The 20004-nt window shown below is 35.2% G+C and overlaps 2 protein-coding genes across 2 annotated transcripts; one reads left to right on the forward strand and one right to left on the reverse strand.

Annotated features, from left to right (window-relative positions):
• Positions 1-9089: 9089 nt before the first annotated feature.
• Positions 9090-11345, reverse strand: LOC132183336 (uncharacterized). The gene is made up of 4 exons (XM_059596788.1): positions 10500-11345; positions 10233-10352; positions 9726-10074; positions 9090-9499 (listed from the first exon to the last, which is right to left on the reverse strand). The coding sequence occupies exons 1-4, from the start codon at positions 11343-11345 to the stop codon at positions 9090-9092; spliced, it is 1725 nt and encodes a 574-aa protein (XP_059452771.1).
• Positions 11346-18791: 7446 nt separating this feature from the next.
• On the forward strand, positions 18792-19407 carry LOC132167538 (major allergen Pru av 1-like). Its single transcript, XM_059578543.1, has 2 exons — positions 18792-18981; positions 19109-19407. The coding sequence occupies exons 1-2, from the start codon at positions 18792-18794 to the stop codon at positions 19405-19407; spliced, it is 489 nt and encodes a 162-aa protein (XP_059434526.1).
• Positions 19408-20004: the final 597 nt, after the last annotated feature.

The following is a 20004-nucleotide window of genomic DNA, read 5'->3' on the forward strand; positions in this document are numbered from 1 at the left end:
TCACAATCATTTGAAAATATCAAAATCCTTAAACCATAACTTTATATATCAAATATCTTATAGATTCTAGGGTATCCCTCATTTGCATTTATCTCTGCAATACTTAGGCATTCACTTCATGCCACTACGTAATCCTTATTCATCAATCCATATATTATAACATCAATCATAGTATCATTATTGTCATCGACCAAACCTTAGCCATTACCAAAACCTCATATAAACTCTTATATCATTAATTCAGTTCAAGAATCATTTCACAACCGACATCCATAAGACCATTCGTTACTAAGTCACTTACACCATTTGTCTCACAACCTAAATCAATAAAACCATTTTGTCATCAAATTAATTTCACAAATTAGCTCGCAACCTAAATCTATAAAATCATCATACGATTTTGAAATCATGATCAATAATCTTTTCTAAATCCTCGAGACACCTTAAAATATATCCTTATCAATCGATACTCTAGAAAACTGCCGCAAATCCAAATAGGCAGATACTATAGATCACAACCTATCTATAAAATAAAAATTCATCTCCGTCATTAACATGATCACAATAATAAAATCCTCCAAATTAATCACACTAAGATGATTTTTAACAAAAAATTAACCATTAGAAAATGCTCATGCATCATATATTAGAGACCACTCAAAAACACATACTCTATTTGGCCGGAATGTGGCTTCCCATTAACCCCAAATTTTTTTTTTTTTTTTTTTTTTTTTTTTTTTGAAAAGTCTGCCAGAACCTTATAACCTTTGCTCTGATACCAAAATTGTAACATCCCCAGCCCGTTAAGGCTGAGTTTGCCACTTTTCTTCTTTTATAACAAAAATTCTTGCAAAGATCTATAAGGTTTATCAGAGTTCTTGATTTTTAAAAGATACAATAAATGCATAAAACATTATTCAAGAGATTTTATTACAAGTGAAATTAGAAAACATTAAACTTTAGTTACGGAATATCATATCATTACAATAACTTATATGAAAAGACTTTGAAAATTAATAATTATTCCCACCCCATTCCGGCCTCCTATTCCAGCATCCTTTCTACCTGAAAACAAGAAATAAACCTGAATGAGCCCAAAGGGGGCCCAGCAAGTAAAATCCACAACCATAAATAGTTTTACTCCTTGTTCTCAGTTTTGAAAATCATTTTCGCAAATAAATATAATTTTAGCCATAATAATATCTGTATGTACGGTTGCATCTCCCGTAACATATACATACTATTACATCTAGTAATAGATCATCGTTGTAAATCATTTTTATAAATCATCATCATAATGCATCATTATAAATAATCTCTGTAAATCATCATAGCATATCATAGTTGAAAATATAGTATCGTTGTAAATCATCTTTATAAATCATCATCATAATGCATCATTATAAATAATCTCTGTAAATCATCATAGCATATCATCGTTGAAAATATAGTATCGTTGTAAATCATCTTTATAAATCATCATCATAATGCATCATTATAAATAATCTCTGTAAATCATCATAGCATATCATCGTTGAAAATATAGTATCGTTGTAAATCATCTTTATAAATCATCATCATAATGCATCATTATAAATAATCTCTGTAAATCATCATAGCATATCATCGTTGAAAATATAGTATCATTTTCTCATAATAAGGCCCATGTACACTATTACCCCTGTGCACGAGGGTTGCGGGTCCTTGTGACCATGGCACTGAACTGTGGCCTCAGCCATGCCCGACCGTCAATTAACTCTTTTCTTGGTGCACTCAACGGTCTGTTGATGGAATACCACCTTCTGGCATAGCCTCCTTCAGTGGTTTCGCCTCCATCCGAGTATCGGTACCGAACTCTTTCTCATTCTTACTTATCTTGGGGCCAAAAATACTCTCCTCCATACATGTGCCCTCATTTCATAAACATTTATCTCATCTCTTGTACTTTTCTTTGTACTTCTTTTGATGCATCTTAGGGCAACATGTAGGAGGGTTTATCATCATTTTTTCTTTCTTATAATCATCATCATTTCTCAACTTTCTTTTCTTAAAATGAAAACTTTTCCAAATATAAACTTGTTGTGCTTAGAAAGCATTTAAACAAATAGAAACTTTCTAGATAATTCTTTTAGAAATCCTTCATGCATGCAACATAACTTCATAATACGTAAATAAAATAATCATTTACAATTTGATACAAGAATATATAAATAACATGACATGAAGTAATTTTAGAAGGGGTAGTGAATTTACTTACCTCTAGACTGAAGCTAAAAGTGGTATAAAGGAATCCAGTTGCTCCAATATGACTAACACCACTAGTATATCTTTTGAAACTACTTTCTAAAGTCCGCTATCTCTTGTGTTCTTTCTTTCTTGTAGCGCTTGGTCTCGCCCTTTCTCTCTCTGTTCTGAGTAAACACTCTTAGAAAGAAGAAAGACCTAGTAAAAAGCGGAAGAAGGAAGAATATATGCAAGAGATGGGAGAGGAGATGAGTTGTGAAAATTGTGAAGGAGAAGAGCTCTATTTATAGGAGAAAATCAAACACTATTCCACCTTCAATTTACAATTATACCCTCATTTTACTATTTCACCTACCACCTACTATTCCACCTACCACTTACTATTCTACCTACCCTATACTATTTCACCTACCACCTACTATTCCACCTACCACCTACTATTCCACCTACCACTTACTATTCTACCTACCTTATACTATTCTACCTACCAATTTCCAATTACCATTCATACAATATCATAAATTTCTCAAGAATTAATATCATTGCCTAATATGAATATTAATATAATCATAGCATCAAATTAATATCTCTAAAATAAGACTTTCAAAATCTGAGGTGCTACATATTTACTATCCTATTATTTCACCAATTACCATTCTCTCATTACCACTCTCATAAATTTCCCAAGAATTAAAATCCTTAGCTACAATGGATATTAAAATAACATCAGAATAATCTATTTAAATAGCTTTGAAAATTCTGGGGCACTACAATCTTCCCTCCTTATTAGAATTTCGTCCTCGAAATTAAAACCTATAATATTCTCGTCCAATCTTCAAGTTGAGGGATTCAGATTTAAAATATTCCTTTCAATCCTTCATCAAAGCCTACTCTCTTTTATCATATTGAAATTTTATCTCCTTCTACTAGGAGTAAATCTTATTCACAGTCTAAAGTCTCGATTTCTGCAATCATTCATCAGTTCACACTAAAATCATACCTCAAAATCTTTTCCATTGTTTCTTTCCAACCTCAATAACAACACTCGAGTTATTCATCAACAGTCTACAATCAAGGTTTAAACATCAAATTAATAAATCATGTGATCAATAGTTTATACCTCCAAACATCATAGTCCTCATTTCAAGCCTGCAATAATTTTCTCGATCTAATTTAATCAATTATATCAAAAAGGTGTAAAAATCATTCCTGCCTATATTCTCTTTAGTATCTCAGTATTCCAAATCATGCATACGAAATTTTAATATGATGTTCTAATAATTATTAACTTCTCACCATCATATACCTGTAAAAGTAAATAGCACCAACATTCAAACATCATTACATGAATATACCTCAGAAGTGACATCATAATTCGATTCATTCTAAATACACAATTATTTCTATTTTCTCATCCCAAATCTTGCGTCGATGTTACAATATCAGCAAAATCTCTCTGTACTACATCTTTACTTAACAAATCATAACTCAACAAAAGAAACTCGTAATTATGATTTCAACTTAAACGAAATACACGATTACATCAAATGTAAGATTCTCATCCATTCTTGACTAATACATATTGTGCTTGCTGCGTTCTAGAGATGAAATTGATAAGCAAGCAAAGTAGGATATGGGTAAGTTTCCAAGCTGGATGTTCCAGAGTACACATGCTAAAATCTTTCTCTCTTGGGTCTTGCAAGGTCAAGAAGAGAAAGAGAGAAAGATAGTCCTGTTGCTTTCTAGAAATGAAGATTTGAAAAGCATTTCAGGACATGATTTGCATGTGAGCTCTTTCCGAGACTTTCAAAATACCCACATCGGATGCTCTCTCTCTTCTGTCATGTATGGATACTTGAAGAGAAGAGAGATATTTAGCCTGAGAAGCATGATCAAGGATAATCTTGCTTCATCAGGACATGATCAACGATAATCTTGCTTCAATGGTTTACTACTGAGAGTATAAGGAGTTGGGTTTGTGAATCAAGTCGTGAGGCTGCATTTTTCTCTTGAGGATACGCTCAACTAGGAGGAAAAGTCGAGCTTTCATTGTATGGAAGGTCATTAAAAGATTTCAGGTGAAGGAGTATGATCAGAAGGCATGCGTTGCAATGGAGAAAGAGGTGTGAATTTATATGAAGGGTTTCTGGATAATGAACGAGTGCGTGGTGCGCGTTGGCATGACAATTCATTCAGTTGCCCACGCATGGTATTTGAAGTCGTTGATTGAACAGTTGGTTTGAAAAATGAGCTCAGTCGAATTTATGACAGGAGACAAGATCCTACTTCCACGGGATCTTTTGACAAAATTTCCATCGCGGCCCGAGGTCGCCTAACGCTTTGTGGTTTACTGTTTATTTCACCTGAAGTGAAAAATTCCTTTAAAGCCACTCGTCTGCTGCTTCCAGAAACTTCACAAAATTTCTTCAGTTCCTAACGCTTAGTCTCTTCTCAGTACTTCATCTCTCCCAATTTTTTCGTATTCTCAACTATTTTTTCTTACTCTCCTAAATATGGGAGTATCATCATCATCCGTTAACAACCTCGATTTGAATGTTGCTCCTGCAGCACAACCCATTGTTATGCCTGACGTGCAACCGGAGGTGCCTGCTATTTCCCCTGAAGTGCCTGCTATACCTCCCGCTGTACCTGTTGCACACCCTAATGAACCTGCTGCATATCCTAACGTATGGCAGCCAACTTTTGTCTTTGACAATCGTCCTATCACTATTCACGATTCTGTCATGCTCCATGATTCTACTGCTGTAGCAGTGGCCAAAGGTTTTGTAATTCCACGGGATCAAACATTCTTAGCGGATAGGTCGGATACTGATGCTATTAATAACTCATTGGCATTCAGTATCCAAGGTGCTGCTTCAGTTTCTGACATGGCACAACGTTTGAGTGCCAGAGCTGAAGAGCTGAAAGTCTCAAGAAACCAAATCGGGGTCTTACAGCGACTGCTCAAATACTACAAACGAAAACACATGGATTTGAAGCAGGAGAATGCTCAGCTGAAAAAGATGGTGTTATCTTATGCGGAATACATGGGACCAAAGATGCTAAAAATGGAGAAGAATACCGAACGTCTCCAGCGACAGCATGAAAAACTCCGGGTCGATGTTCAGGGGTGTTGCAAGTCTCTCCACACACGCTCTAGTCAGGTACCTCATTAGAAATAAATATTCTCTTTGATAATTCAATTATATAAATATATACGATTCTGCTCATACTAGGTTTTCTCTATGCAGAAATAATTTTCCTGGAGTAGCTCTGAGGAATCATCTGCTCATCATTACCACGTGTCTCTTTATGCAACAAATTCCCTTTTTTTTTTTTTTTTTTTTTTTTTTTGATGGACACTGGTATGTAATATTATAAGGAGCTTGTTCTCCAAACATTTCTTTTCGTAATCATTCAGTACTCATTCAATATCCATTATAATCATCATGTCATTATAATAACTTCATTTAAATAAACAATCTGTTTAACAAGTTAATCACTCAATAAAACATCTAAGTATGCACCATCACATGTTATCAACCTCTAAAATACTTTAATATCATTGAACATATATCTTATAAGAGAAATTTAGATCATGTCACTATATTATATCACTGTATCATATTGTCTTTCAACTCTTACATTTATGCTTCAATTTACCTCAAGAATAATAATCCATTATCTTTACTTAGTAAAAGAAAATTATATCAAAAGCTTTGGCATGTAACTTAAAATTTCTCATAATTTCATATCCACTAATGCCTCAAAATTTAAATATTATCCACAACCTAGGAGCATCAATTCATCCTCAAAACTTTAAGCATCACTTCAATATAATTTACCTCAATTACAGAAAACCTAACACCTCAAATTCTAAGGATCACCTCAAAGATTTCATGAATTGTACCTTAAAGTCATCACAATCATTTGAAAATATCAAAATCCTTAAACCATGACTTTATATATCAAAATATCTTATAGATTCTAGGGTATCCCTCATTTGCATTTATCTCTGCAATACTTAGGCATTCACTTTATGCCACTACGTAATCCTTATTCATCAATCCATATATTATAACATCAATCATAGTATCATTATTGTCATCGACCAAACCTTAGCCATTACCAAAAACTCATATAAACTCTTATATCATTAATTCAGTTCAAGAATCATTTCACAACCGACATCCATAAGATCATTCGTTACTAAGTCACTTACACCATTTGTCTCACAACCTAAATCAATAAAACCATTTTGTCATCAAATTAATTTCACAAATCATCTCGTAACCTAAATCTTATAAAATCATCATACGATTTTTAAATCATGATCAATAATCTTTTCTAAATCCTCGAGACACCTTAAAATATATCCTTATCAATTGATACTCTAGAAAACTGCCGCAAATCCAAATAGGCAAATACTATAGATCACAACCTATCTATAAAATAAAAATTCATCTCCGTCATTAACATGATCACAATAATAAAATCCTCCAAATTAATCACACTAAGATGATTTTTAACAAAAAATTAACCATTAGAAAATGCTCATGCATCATATATTAGAGACCACTCAAAAACACATACTCTATTTGGCCGGAATGTGGCTTCCCATTAACCCCAATTTTTTTTTTTTTTTTTTTTTTCAATAAAAAAAAAAATCTGCCAGAACCTTATAACCTTTGCTCTGATACCAAAATTGTAACATCCCCAGCCCGTTAAGGCTGAGTTTGCCACTTTTCTTCTTTTATAACAAAAATTCTTGCAAAGATCTATAAGGTTTATCAGAGTTCTTGATTTTTAAAAGATACAATAAATGCATAAAACATTATTCAAGAGATTTTATTACAAGTGAAATTAGAAAACATTAAACTTTAGTTGCGGAATATCATATTATTACAATCACTGATATGAAAAGATTTTGAAAATTAATAATTATTCCCATCCCCATTCCGGCCTCCTATTCCAGCATCATTTCTACCTGAAAACAAGAAATAAAACTGAATGAGCCCAAAGGGGGCCCAGCAAGTAAAATCCACAACCATAAATAGTTTTACTCCTTGTTCTCAGTTTTGAAAATCATTTTCGCAAATAAATATAATTCTAGCCATAATAATATCTGTATGTACGGTTGTATCTCCCGTAACATATACATACTATTACATCTAGTAATAGATCATCGTTGTAAATCATTTTTATAAATCATCATCATAATGCATCATTATAAATAATCTCTATAAATCATCATAGCATATCATCGTTGAAAATATAGTATCGTTGTAAATCATCTTTATAAATCATCATCATAATGCATCATTATAAATAATCTCTGTAAATCATCATAGCATATCATCGTTGAAAATATAGTATCGTTGTAAATCATCTTTATAAATCATCATCATAATGCATCATTATAAATAATCTCTGTAAATCATCATAGCATATCATCGTTGAAAATATAGTATCATTTTCTCATAATAAGGCCCATGTACACTATTACCCCTGTGCACGAGGGTTGCGGGTCCTGTGACCATGGCACTGAACTGAGGCCTCAGCCATGCCCGACCGTTAATTAACTCTTTCTTGGTGCACTCAACGGTCTAGTTGATGGAATACCACCTTTTGGCATAGCCTCCTTCAGTGGTTTCGCCTCCATCCGAGTATCGGTACCGAACTCTCATCTTATCTTATCTTGGGGCCAAAAATACTCTCCTCCATACATGTGCCCTCATTTCATAAACATTTATCTCATCTCTTGTACTTTTCTTTGTACTTCTTTTGATACATCTTAGGGCAACATGTAGGAGGGTTTATCATCATTTTTCTTTCTTATAATCATCATCATTTCTCAACTTTCTTTTCTTAAAATGGAAACTTTTCCAAATATAAACTTGTTGTGCTTAGAAAGCATTTAAACAAATAGAAACTTTTCTAGTTAATTCTTTTAGAAATTCTTCATGCATGCAACATAACTTCATAATACATAAATAAAATAATCATTTACAATATACTAAAGAATGAATAAATAGCATGACATGAAGTAATTTTAGAAGGGGTAGTGAATTTACTTACCTCTAGACTGAAGCTAAAAGTGGTATGAAGGAATCCAGTTGCTCCAATATGACTAACACCACTAGTATATATTTTGAAACTACTTTCTAAAGTCCGCTATCTCTTGTGTTCTTTCTTTCTTGTAGCGCTTGGTCTCGCCCTTTCTCTCTCTGTTCTGAGTAAACACTCTTAGAAAGAAGAAAGACCGAGTAAAAAGCGGAAGAAGGAAGAATATATGCAAGAGATGGGAGAGGAGATGAGTTGTGAAAATTGTGAAGGAGAAGAGTTCTATTTATAGGAGAAAATCAAACACTATTCTACCTTCAATTTACAATTATACCCTCATTTTACTATTCCACCTACCACCTACTATTCCACCTACCACTTACTATTCTACCTACCACTTACTATTCTACCTACCACTTACTATTTCACCTACCACCTACTATTCCACCTACCACTTACTATTTCACCTACCACTTACTATTCCACCTACCACTTACTATTCTACCTACCAATTTCCAATTACCATTCATACAATATCATAAATTTCTCAAGAATTAACATCATTGCCTAATATGAATATAATCATAGCATCAAATTAATATTTCTAAAATAAGACTTTCAAAATCTGAGGTGCTACATATTTACTATCCTATTATTTCACCAATTACCATTCTCTAATTACCACTCTCATAAATTTCCCAAGAATTAAAATCCTTAGCTACAATGGATATTAAAATAACATCAGAATAATCTATTTAAATAGCTTTGAAAATTCTGGGGCACTACACTCCCTTTCTATTCCAGCTCATCCAGTGAATTCTAGAATCATTCTTTTGATAGCCCCACAAAAACTTCTGCATTGGAGCATTTATTTCTAAGTTTAAACCTTTAGGGAGCTTGAAAATACTCATGCTATATGTAGGTATAGCTTGAACAACAGCTTTCAATAATACCTCATTCCCAGCTTGAGAAAGGAAATTCAACTTCCAATCTTGCATTCTCTTCCATACCCGATCCTTTATACTTTTAAAAGCCTGAGACCTCGATTTACCAACCAAAGCTGGCAACCCAAGATACTTGTCATACCTTCTTGTTTTTGGGATCCCCATCAAAACCAATATAGTTTGTTTGATTTCAGGCGAAGTATTATGACTGAAAAAGATAGATGTCTTATCCTTATTCAATTGTTGCCCTGATGGATTCTCATAGGTCTACAATAAATCTGACATCTTCCGCCAATGGTGAGGATTAGCCTTACAAAACAACAGGCTGTCATCTGCAAAGAAAAGATGACTGATAAGGGGGCCTTTCTTCGAAAGTATGAACACTAGTAAGTGTACCCCTGGACTCTGCTCTTCTCAATATGGAACTTAAGGCTTCCGCACATAAAAGGAATAAATAAGGAGAGATAGGGTCACCTTGCCGTATTCCTCTCGATGGGACAATTCTACCCATGGGAGTAGCATTCACAATAACTAAATAAGTAGCTGAGCTGACACACATTAAAATAAGGTGAATCCATTTGGCATCAAAACCCATCTTTCTCATCACTGCTTCAAGAAATCCCCACTCCACCCTATCATAAGCGTTCGACATATCAAGCTTAACTGCCATATACCCATCTTTTCCCCACATCCGTGCTTGCATAGTGTGCAATGTCTCATAAGCTGCCAGGATATTATCTGAAATCAATTTGCCTTGAATAAAAGCACTTTGATTCTTCGAGATAATATGAGGTAGAATTGCTTTAAGTCTATTAGCTAACACCTTAGACAATAATTTATGCAATACATTACACAAGCTAATAGGCCTAAAATCTGTTACACAAACAGGATTTTCAACTTTGGGATAAGAGCTATATAGGTAGAATTAATATCAGGAATCAAATGACCCGTATTTAAAGATTCAATCACAGCTTTACTAACCTCTGGACCCACAGTACCCCAATGTGTATGGAAAAAGCTTACAGAAAAACCATCTGGCCCAGGTGCTTTAAGTGGAGACATTTGATTAAGCATTGTAGAAACCTCTTCAACCGTGTATGGCTGCACAAGGGATGCATTCATTGCTGGTGTAACACAGCTCTTCAAGCTCCTTAAACAATTTTCCAGATCTAGCATTGACTAGGTGGAAAACAAATGACTATAGTACCGAATGAAGGCTTGGCTGATAGAATTCTGCTCATCACACACCCGACCCTCAACATCTAAAATCTTATACAACTGGCTGGATTTTCTCTTTTGATTTGCGCTTTCATGAAAAAACTTGGTATTACGATCTCCTTCTTTCAACCAATGCTCTTTTGCTCTTTGTCTCCACTTTAGCTCCTCTTGTTCTAACAAAGAATTTAATTCAAGCTTCAAAGTATGAATACTGTGAGTTTCCAATGGACCTTCACGCCCTTGGTGTTCAACCAATAAAGCTTCTTTTTGTTTAATTGTGGCTCCCACCTGACTGCCATGAACATGCTGCCAAGCCAAAAATCCCTTCTCACTTTCATTCATCATATCCCGTAGACCCATAGAAAGACCCACCCTTCTGTCTTTTACTCGCCATATCTGCTTTACTATCTTGTGACAATCAGGTTCCAATCCCCAACTCGCCTCATACCGAAAACCACGCCTCCTTCTGATGCCTCCTTCTTTTCTTTGCACCCTCAACAGAATTAGGTTATGATCAGAATTAATAGTTGCCTCCACAATAGCTTCAGCTCCAGGAAATAATTCACACCATTCCTGGTTAGCAACAACTCTGTCCAATCTTTCTTGTGTAAAATCAATTCCCTCCTGACCATTAGTCAAAGTATATTTTGGACCCCTATAATCGATATCATGCAAAACACAAGTTTCCAAAGCATTTTGAAAATCATTCATCAAACCCCTAGCACGTCCACGCCCTCCACACTTCTTGGAATTACTCAAGATCTCATTAAAGTCCTCTGCACAGACCCAAGGAGTTGGTTCGAAGGTTCTCAGATATTTCAATAAACTCCATGCCTCCTTTCTTTTATGAGGTTCTGGATGCCAATAAAAACCCATGAATTTCTACGAGATTATTGATGAAGGAGATATAACTATAGCATTTATATGGCGTCTACTATAATTCTAAATTTCTACAGTAACTTCACTGTTCCATAGAAGAGCAAGGCCTCCACTTCTACCCAAACTCTCCACCACAAACAAGTTTTTGAAACCTGTTTTAATTCGTACCTCTTCCATTCCTTTCTTATGTAATTTCGTTTCCATTAGAAAAATCAAACTGGGCTTCTTAGTATTCACCAAATGGCGAAGGTCTCGGACTGTCTGGGAGTTCCCAAGCCCCCGACAATTCCAGCTTAAAAGATTCATCTCGGTTGGTGAGGCTGAAAATCAGCCACCGCCACCCCCGAACCAAATTTTCTGCAGCTTGACCCACATCATTTGCCAAGCTATCACCCAGAAAATCACCTTGCTTCTTCTTCCCATCATGGCCAACCAGCCGTTCTACATATGGTGATATCTAATCAGCCCGCGCACGCCTCTTCCAATTCGTCGTCCCCTTATCCTTAGATTTCTTCGCTGCTCGGAATTGAAGAACCCCGACTTCATGATTCCCACTCAATTTTGGAGACTCAACCTGCGTGGCCTTAGCTACATGCCCATAATTTTGTAAAAACGTGGGCCCCTCAACATGGGTTGGATTTTCCTTGGGCTTAGACAAACCACCTTTAGAGACCAAGGTTGAAGAAGACACGTAATCATCTAAAATATCTTCATAATTATCCCCATGCAAACTGTCCACCAAACACGTAGCCCCCTCCACTTCATGTGTTGCGTGTACACCACTAGCATCCCCTTTCAGTTGAGAAATCTCCTTAACCGTATCTCCCATAACTGCCCCACTTTCCACAACTGACGAAAACTGAATCTTCTCCTTCCCCCGGTGTGCCATCTCATCGGACTCACCTTGCATTCCGTCATTGACCACCACCGGAGATCTGTTTTTTTGCTGGCCACTATTCGACCAATGAGGATTGGACATTCTCATTGGTGGACTCGATGGAGACCCATAATCCCCTTTTTGCGTTTCAAACCATTGCCGCCCTGAATTCTTCTGCCAAGCAGATGGTTTAACTCTAAGTCATAGACCAAATTGTGGTATCGCCTCCTTAATGCCGCTACACCCTACCACTCCATGGCGAAACTTTCCACAGAGAAAACAAAAATGAGGAAGCCTTTCAAATTGAAAAGGTACCCACACCGTGATTCCTAAGAGAATGATACGCCTACCGCGAGGTGTAGGCTTGGTCAGATCCATCTTCACCCTTACACGCAAGTATTTTCCCCAGCCAATTCCTTTGTCATCAATTTCAACTTCTTCTACCATCCCCATTGTAGAACCAATTTGAAAACCCATTGCTTGACCCATACATGCTAACGGAAGGTTAAACATCCACACCCAAAACGCCGTCTTTTCAAACGGGATCTCCAGAGGAGTTGTTATTCCATCAAATTCTTCCAAAGAAAACAAACTACCTTCAAACACCCAAGGTCGGCCTTCCAGCACCTGAGTCTTATCCCATGAATGCTCAAAATCGACTAGAAACAAATTCTCCCCTATAACCTTGAACGACGTCGACCCCGAAGGTCTCCATAATTGCACCAATTTAGATTTTATAGTATCCTTGCCAATAATCCTGTCAGCAATTAGTTTCCCCACCAAACAAGAATTTCCTCTTGTTGCAATCTCTTCAACTGCTTGTTGTTGGACTATTACCTCCACACTCTCACCTTCCGAAAGGTTGAAATCTTGACACATAGAAGACAAATCATCAGCCATCCTACTCTCTTCTAGTTCAAACGTACTACAGATAACACCCAAACCTTCCTCCACAATCTACAAAGACTTGGAAAACTTTTCACTTCTCCTCTAGAAAGTCTAGAGAGAAAACTAGTTTGAATATTGTGAATTGTAGAGGATATTTCAACTATTATAAACTAGTTCTCGGATTATATAAAATTAATATATAATTTTTTCCAACAGTTTATATAGATATTTTTATTTTTTTCTTTCTTTTCCTTTGTTCTTCTCTTCTTTTCATACCGATATATGTTTCAAAATTTCTTGTTTTGAGTAGTGTTCAAAATTTTGCAATTTGCAAGCTACATTTCGGCAGAATTGTATCTTAGGACCCTTTTGCAAAACTTCTTATACAAGTTGGGGGTACTATTATAATCTAAGAGATACAAGTAACTATCACCTTACCATCCAAACTTCAACAAATTTTTATTTCATTTATGTTTTCCTCCAAACTAGGTTGGAGGAATTTCCTTTAACCTAGTCTATAAAAGTGACATGTGTACTTTTATTAACTCCTTCCTGTTCTACATTGTCCTTTCTGTTCTACTTTTATTAATTCCTTCCCACACCTTTGATTTTGTCCAAAAATTGTATTATAACAGCAATTACAGCTGATCAAATATGATAATAGGAGAAATTGAAACAACTGTTGTAACTAATAAAACATGATAATAGGAGAAACAATTATCTATTTAAAGTTAGAAACTGTTAAAACATAATAATAGGAAAACGGTTATTTATTTAAATTTCTAAATTTTATTTTCATGAAATAATTTCACCAATAATAAAATTGTTGGAAAAAACAAAGCTGTGGGAATGAAGATATCAATAAAAATAGAACATGAATAGAATAGTAATTTGTTGAAGTATGGACAATAAGGTGATTATTACTCTATCTCTTAAATAAATATTGCTTCCCAGAGTCCCACCTGTATAAGAAGTTTTGGAAAAAAGAATCAACCAATTTTATCCTCATTAGGGGTGGGCGCGGCGCGGGGCGGGGCAAATTTCGGCCTTTTCCCCTACCCAACCCGTACCCTGCGGGTTTGAAAAATCCTACCTGCTACGCGGACACAGTGAACCCTATCTGGCCAAGTTCGAGTTTTGTGGGGAGGGTTGAACAGGGCGAATGCTGGGGGTTGGGTCGTGTTTTATGGGCAAGGCTTATTTTTCTTGGTTTTTTTTTTTTCTTTCATTTTTTTTTTCATTTGAGAGAGTGAGTGAGAGAGAGAACTGGCGAGAGGGAGAGAGAACCCACGACAAAGAGAGAGCCAGCGACAAAGAGAGACTGAGACAGAGAGAGAGAGAGAGAGAGATGGCAACAGAGGGTGAGAGCGAGATGGAGACGAAGAGAGCAAGACAGAGACAAAGAGAGTGCGAGACGGAGACAAAGAGAGAGCAAGTCTGGGAGACCGAGCAGAGAGACAGAGTGCGAGACAACAGAGAGAGTGAGAGGCGAGAGTAAGATAGAGAGAAGAAAAAAAAAAAAAAAAAAGGGAATGAGGGGGGAGGCGGCTAAAGAAAGAGAAGATGAAAAACTAGAGTTTTTTTTTTTCTTTCTTTTTATTTGCTGATGCGGGACAGGGTAGGTACCCACGCCCCAAAATATTTTATACCTGAAACCCGCCCCGCCCCGCATGTCTTGGAAGAAATCCAACCCCTATCGCAAAAAAAACACAAATCCAGGCAGGGCGGGGCAAGGCGGATCATGGCGGGTTTTTGCCCACCCTTAATCCTCATGATACAATATTGCCCAAATGTAATGTGCAAATTGCAAAATTCGGAACACTACTTAGAACAAGAAATTTTGTAACAGTTGTACAAAAAGAAGAGAGGAAGAAATTAAGGAAAAGAACAAAAAAATATCTATATATAAACTGCTGAAACAAATTATATATTAATTTTATATAATTGCAAAACCAGTTTATAATAGTTGAAATAACAGTTAGAGACTTGTTTTAAAATGTGACAATTTTTTTTTTTTACATGTCCACCCAATTTCAGTTTGCATCATTATACCCTTCAATTACAAAGGGATATCCTTCATAGTTGTAGAGCATATGATTTAGTTTCTTATAAATAACCTAGCATTATGAAAATTGCTTTTCAATGCTCAATGCTTGAACAACTTGTATCTCTACTCAATTTGCCCACGTCAAATGCAATGTTTGAATGTGTGCAATGCATTACCTACATTAGACTTCCAATAGCACTCGAATATTCTAGTTGTGATACACATCGATTTTTATTTATTCCAAGCTTTAAACTTGAGTTATAAAGAACATGTGAATTTTTGTCATGAAAATGACTAAATTTATTTAAAACTTTATCAATATAATGAGTTTGAGATATGACATGCATTTCCTATTCTATGGAATTTAATACCAAGTATAGTGTTTGATACATGACTATATCTTTCATATCAAAATGTGATGACAAAAATTCTTTTGTATCTTGAATACAAGAACTACTCTTACTAAAAATTAGCATGTCATCTACATATAAACTTATAATGATAACATCACTATCAAATATTTTAAAATAAATGTATTTATCAGCTTCATTCAAACGAAAACCATTAGACATAATTGAAGAAATTAATAATGAAATAGAAAAATAAATAAATAGCAGAATCAATATATTGATCATATTGGCAAGGTCTCATTCAAGTTCCCTGGTGTATTAAAACCCATATATTGATTAAATGCAGGTGGAAATGTCATTTCACATAAAATGTCTAGATGCATTGAACTAATATTGTCTAGATGCATTGAACCTCTATTTGAAAACAAGCCATTATCAATGGCTAGAATGTTCCGCAAAGACTTTAGTATAGTTTGAGGACTTGGATCTCCTCAATTTCATTTAATTAAAATAAGAAGACATTTTTGTCGAAAACAAATATTTTGAACAAATTTTAAACAAAAATGTCCTCTTGTTTTAACTAAATGGATCCCCTCCATAGTTTGATGGGTAGAATGATGTCCGACGAGACGGATCACGGTCATATATATAGAGTCCTTCCAATTTTCAAATGTGTTATAGTATTTAAAATTATCAATAGATCATTTCAAATTTTCAAGTTCAATGGTAATTTTAAAAGTTACGTCACATTTAGGAGGATTTTAATTCTCCTTATATCATTACTCTTAATTATAAGTAGGGGTGTAAACGAGCCGAGCTTGAGCGAGTTTCCCTTGTTCAGGCTTGGCTCGTTTAAATTTTACTCGAGCTCGAGCTCGAGTCGAGCTTAAGGGCGAGCCAAAATAATCGAGCTCGAGCTAATAATAAGTCGAGCCGAGCCAGCTCGCGAGCTGGCTCTTATATTTAATGTTTTTGTTTTAAATTTTTTTTTTAACTTGTACTCTTAAACGGCTTAAGAAGTTAGTTTGCATATGAGTATTTGCTTAACCTAGCTAGTCGAGTATGGAGCCTGAGTCAATACAGCAAGGCATTTGGTTTCAAAGAGAGATGATATATATCCTTTTATAGATAAGCAAACTTGGAGATTGATGTTTTCTTAAAAATGTGGGACAAGTTAACAGGTTGCATTCAGACTGCATTGGGACAACGCCCCCTACAAAAAAATATTTTTTTTAACGTCTCTCTCTCAATCCCCCTCACCAGTCACAACGGATCTTCCACCTGAACTCTCATTTCCCACTCTCTCACTCTCGCTCACCAGACAGGTAGTGATAGTGTTTGGGTCTGTTTGATTCTTCAATAGTTTATGCATTTCGCAATCTCCCTCAATAGTTTCTGCTTGATTCTTCTTCCTTTCGTTTGGGTCTGCTCTAATTGAATTGAGGTCTTTTTAATGATTGTTCTCTCTCTTTTTGATCTCGAAGGGTCTAGAATTTTTCATTCTCTAACGCTTAAATATAAATGCAATTTTAAGGTTTTAATAATTATGAGATTTATAATTAATTATGTATTACTTAGTTTATATATATATATATATATATACACACACGAGCTTATACGAGTTGTTCACGAGCTTAGCCGAGTCGAGCCGAGCTTGCTTCGTTTAATATTCGAGTTAGGATTTGTGTTCATGAAGTGCTTCATTTAATATTCGAGTCGAGCACGAGCCGAGCTTATGCGAGCCGAGCCCGAGCTTGCTCGCGAGACGCTTCGTTCACTTAACAGCCCTAATTATAAGACACCGAGAAAACTGAGTTTTTAAACTCGAGTTTTGTTGAGGCAAGTTAGAATGATGTCCGACAAGTAGTCAGGGATAATTGGGTTTTAGAATTTTATATAAGTTTTATTAGTTAATTGGGTTATTTATATTTAGATTTATGTTTTATTTAATTTTTAAGGAGTAAAGTTATTATTTTGTAATTCAGTAATTAATGGGCTTGGCTCAAACTTTGTCAATTTACGTTTAGGGTTTTTTGGTTGACTATATTCGATTTAAATATACTTTTGTACTCTAATAGAGATGAGTTAATGAATAAATAAATTTTGTTCTTTTGAAATATGACTCCCCTTCCTTTTTTTTTTTTTTTCTTTTTGGTGAGACTCCACCTGTGCTTTTTCCTTCTTTTGCAGGTGGCCCGTCCCCTAGTCCGTTCAAAATTCTGCCTCGACAAACTTAGAATATTATAGAAACAAATTTCTTGTGTTTTAATCTTCTCATATTTAAGTGAATAAATAGTGAGTGATTGCTTTTAGTTGTAAAGATTAGCTTTTGCTCGGAGATCAACCCAATATTTGAAAAAAAAAAAAAAAAAAAAAATGATATCTTGTTAATTCCTAAATCTGGGTCAACTTATGCAGGTTGGCAGATCAAAAGGCACATTTATGTTATTTAGTTTGGTAGTATTTCTGGGGTTTTTTCTTCTCCGTTTTGGCATGCATCCATCACAACCAGCTAGAGACCAAAGAGTTTAAAATATTAAAATTAAAAAATAAAACACCGTCACTTTATCCTGCTAATTAAAATAATATTGGGGCAATTTGGGTTGCTATAGCATGTTATTTTCTAGTGGAAATATCAATATGATCAAATTGTAATTATTCGTTCATCTCTTAACTAAATAAGCATAAATTGTACGTATTAACAAAAAATTGAAACTCTTAGGTATATATCTAAGGTTCACTTTTGTTTGTTTTTTGCTCATGATTCTCAATATTGTCATCAATTATGTTATCTTAACACATGTAAATATGAGACTAGATGTCTCCAAAGGGTAGTTCAATCGGCTATGGATCACGCCTAATAAAACGGAGGTTACTAATTCGAATCCACCCTCCCGTTTCCTTTGTGTGGACATGCCAAAATATATATATATATATATATATATAAAAGACTAGATAATTATGATTAGATCGCCTATTATTTATTTATGGCCATGTTCGAATGTGCATTGTTCTTCAACTAATTAAGTACCCTATTATTTATTTATGACATATAAAAACTTATCCATCACGTCGGACTGTCGGAGAGACCCAGTAATACAATCACAAATGGCATCACAATGACAATCTCAGGAAAAAAAAAAAACAGAAAACCTGGAGGACACATGACTATAAATAGCACCCTGGTAGGCAAGTATGTTCTCACATCTCCACAACACAAAACCTCCTTCCTCTTCTTCTTCTTCCTTTTGATCATCTTCCTAGTACGCCTAGATATCATCATGGGTGTTTTCACATATGAGAATGAGGTCACCTCCCCCCTCCCTCCATCGAAGTTGTTCAAGGCCTTCGTCCTTGATGCCGACAACCTTGTCCCCAAGATTTACAAGCACGGCATAACTGACCTGAACGTGGAAATCCTTGAAGGCCATGGAGGGCCTGGAACCATCAAAAAGTTTACGTTTCATGAAGGCTAGTATATATATACTATAAACTAATTATTCTAATTCTTAAAGCCAAAGTTTCTTTAATTAGCATTATATATATAGAAGTGCTTATATATATATATTAACGAGCTAGTGTTGTGTATTTTTTGCAGGCGGCCACTTGAAATTCTTGAAGCACAAGGTTGATGTGCTAGACAAGGAACACTTCACATACAATTACAGCGTGGTTGAAGGTGGTCCTTTGTCGGAGACACTCGAGAAAGTCTCATACGAGACCAAGTTGGTGGCTTCCCCAGACGGAGGAACCATCTTCAAGAGCACCGGCAAGTATTATACAAAAGATCACGCTGAGATCAATGAAGAGCAAATCAAGGCTGAAGATGAAAAGGCCACAGGGGTGTTCAAGGCAGTTGAAGGCTACCTCTTGGCAAATCCTGAAGCCTACAACTAAAGCTGCTTGATTGTTGTATGTGTATCTGATTTGTCTGGTCAAAACTGTCTTAAGGCCTTCTAATAAGTGTTTGCTGTTTTTTTAATTATATATTCTCAGTTTGCTTCTGGTGTTCCTCGTCGATTGAAATAATGTATCTCTTTGTATTAATACGTTACAAGGTGTTTTTTTTTTTTTTTCTCCTTTTCTATTTTCTCTCTATATATATATATATATATATATATATATATATATATATATATCAAGTACGTGAAGCACAGAATTGATGAGGTTGACCAGGCAAACTTGACATACGTACGGCTACACAGTGATTAAGGGTGATGCTATGAGTGACAAAGTTGAGAAAATCTGTAATGAGATAAAGCTTTTTGCGTTGGACTTATTAGGGCATCTATTGGAGAGACATCATGCAAATAACGGAAAGCTTGTCCTCTAACTATGGAGGACTTTGTTCTAGTGCATTTGCTCATTTTACTTAAAGCCCATTTGAGATTATGTTGGGAAATAGAACTTTAATCTATCAAAAAAAAAAATTACAAACCCATATATAAAATTGCAAATATCTCAAAGAAACACCAAAATATTGAAGCTTTGGCT

This window comes from Corylus avellana, chromosome ca1 (assembly GCF_901000735.1).
Source record: "Corylus avellana chromosome ca1, CavTom2PMs-1.0".
In the NCBI taxonomy this organism is placed as follows: domain Eukaryota; kingdom Viridiplantae; phylum Streptophyta; class Magnoliopsida; order Fagales; family Betulaceae; genus Corylus; species Corylus avellana.

Excerpts from the sequence above, each read along its gene's own strand:
- LOC132183336 (XM_059596788.1), bottom strand. The coding sequence starts at position 11,345 with ATGGGTTTTTATTGGCATCCAGAACCTCATAAAAGAAAGGAGGCATGG. Across the intron at positions 10,075-10,232 it reads GGGGTACTGTGGGTCCAGAG|GTGTTAGCTAATAGACTTAA; the intron begins GTTAGTAAAGCT and ends TTATTGTCTAAG. Across the intron at positions 9,500-9,725 it reads ATCGAGAGGAATACGGCAAG|GGCAACAATTGAATAAGGAT; the intron begins GTGACCCTATCT and ends AGAATCCATCAG.
- LOC132167538 (XM_059578543.1), top strand. The coding sequence starts at position 18,792 with ATGGGTGTTTTCACATATGAGAATGAGGTCACCTCCCCCCTCCCTCCA. Across the intron at positions 18,982-19,108 it reads AAAGTTTACGTTTCATGAAG|GCGGCCACTTGAAATTCTTG; the intron begins GCTAGTATATAT and ends TATTTTTTGCAG.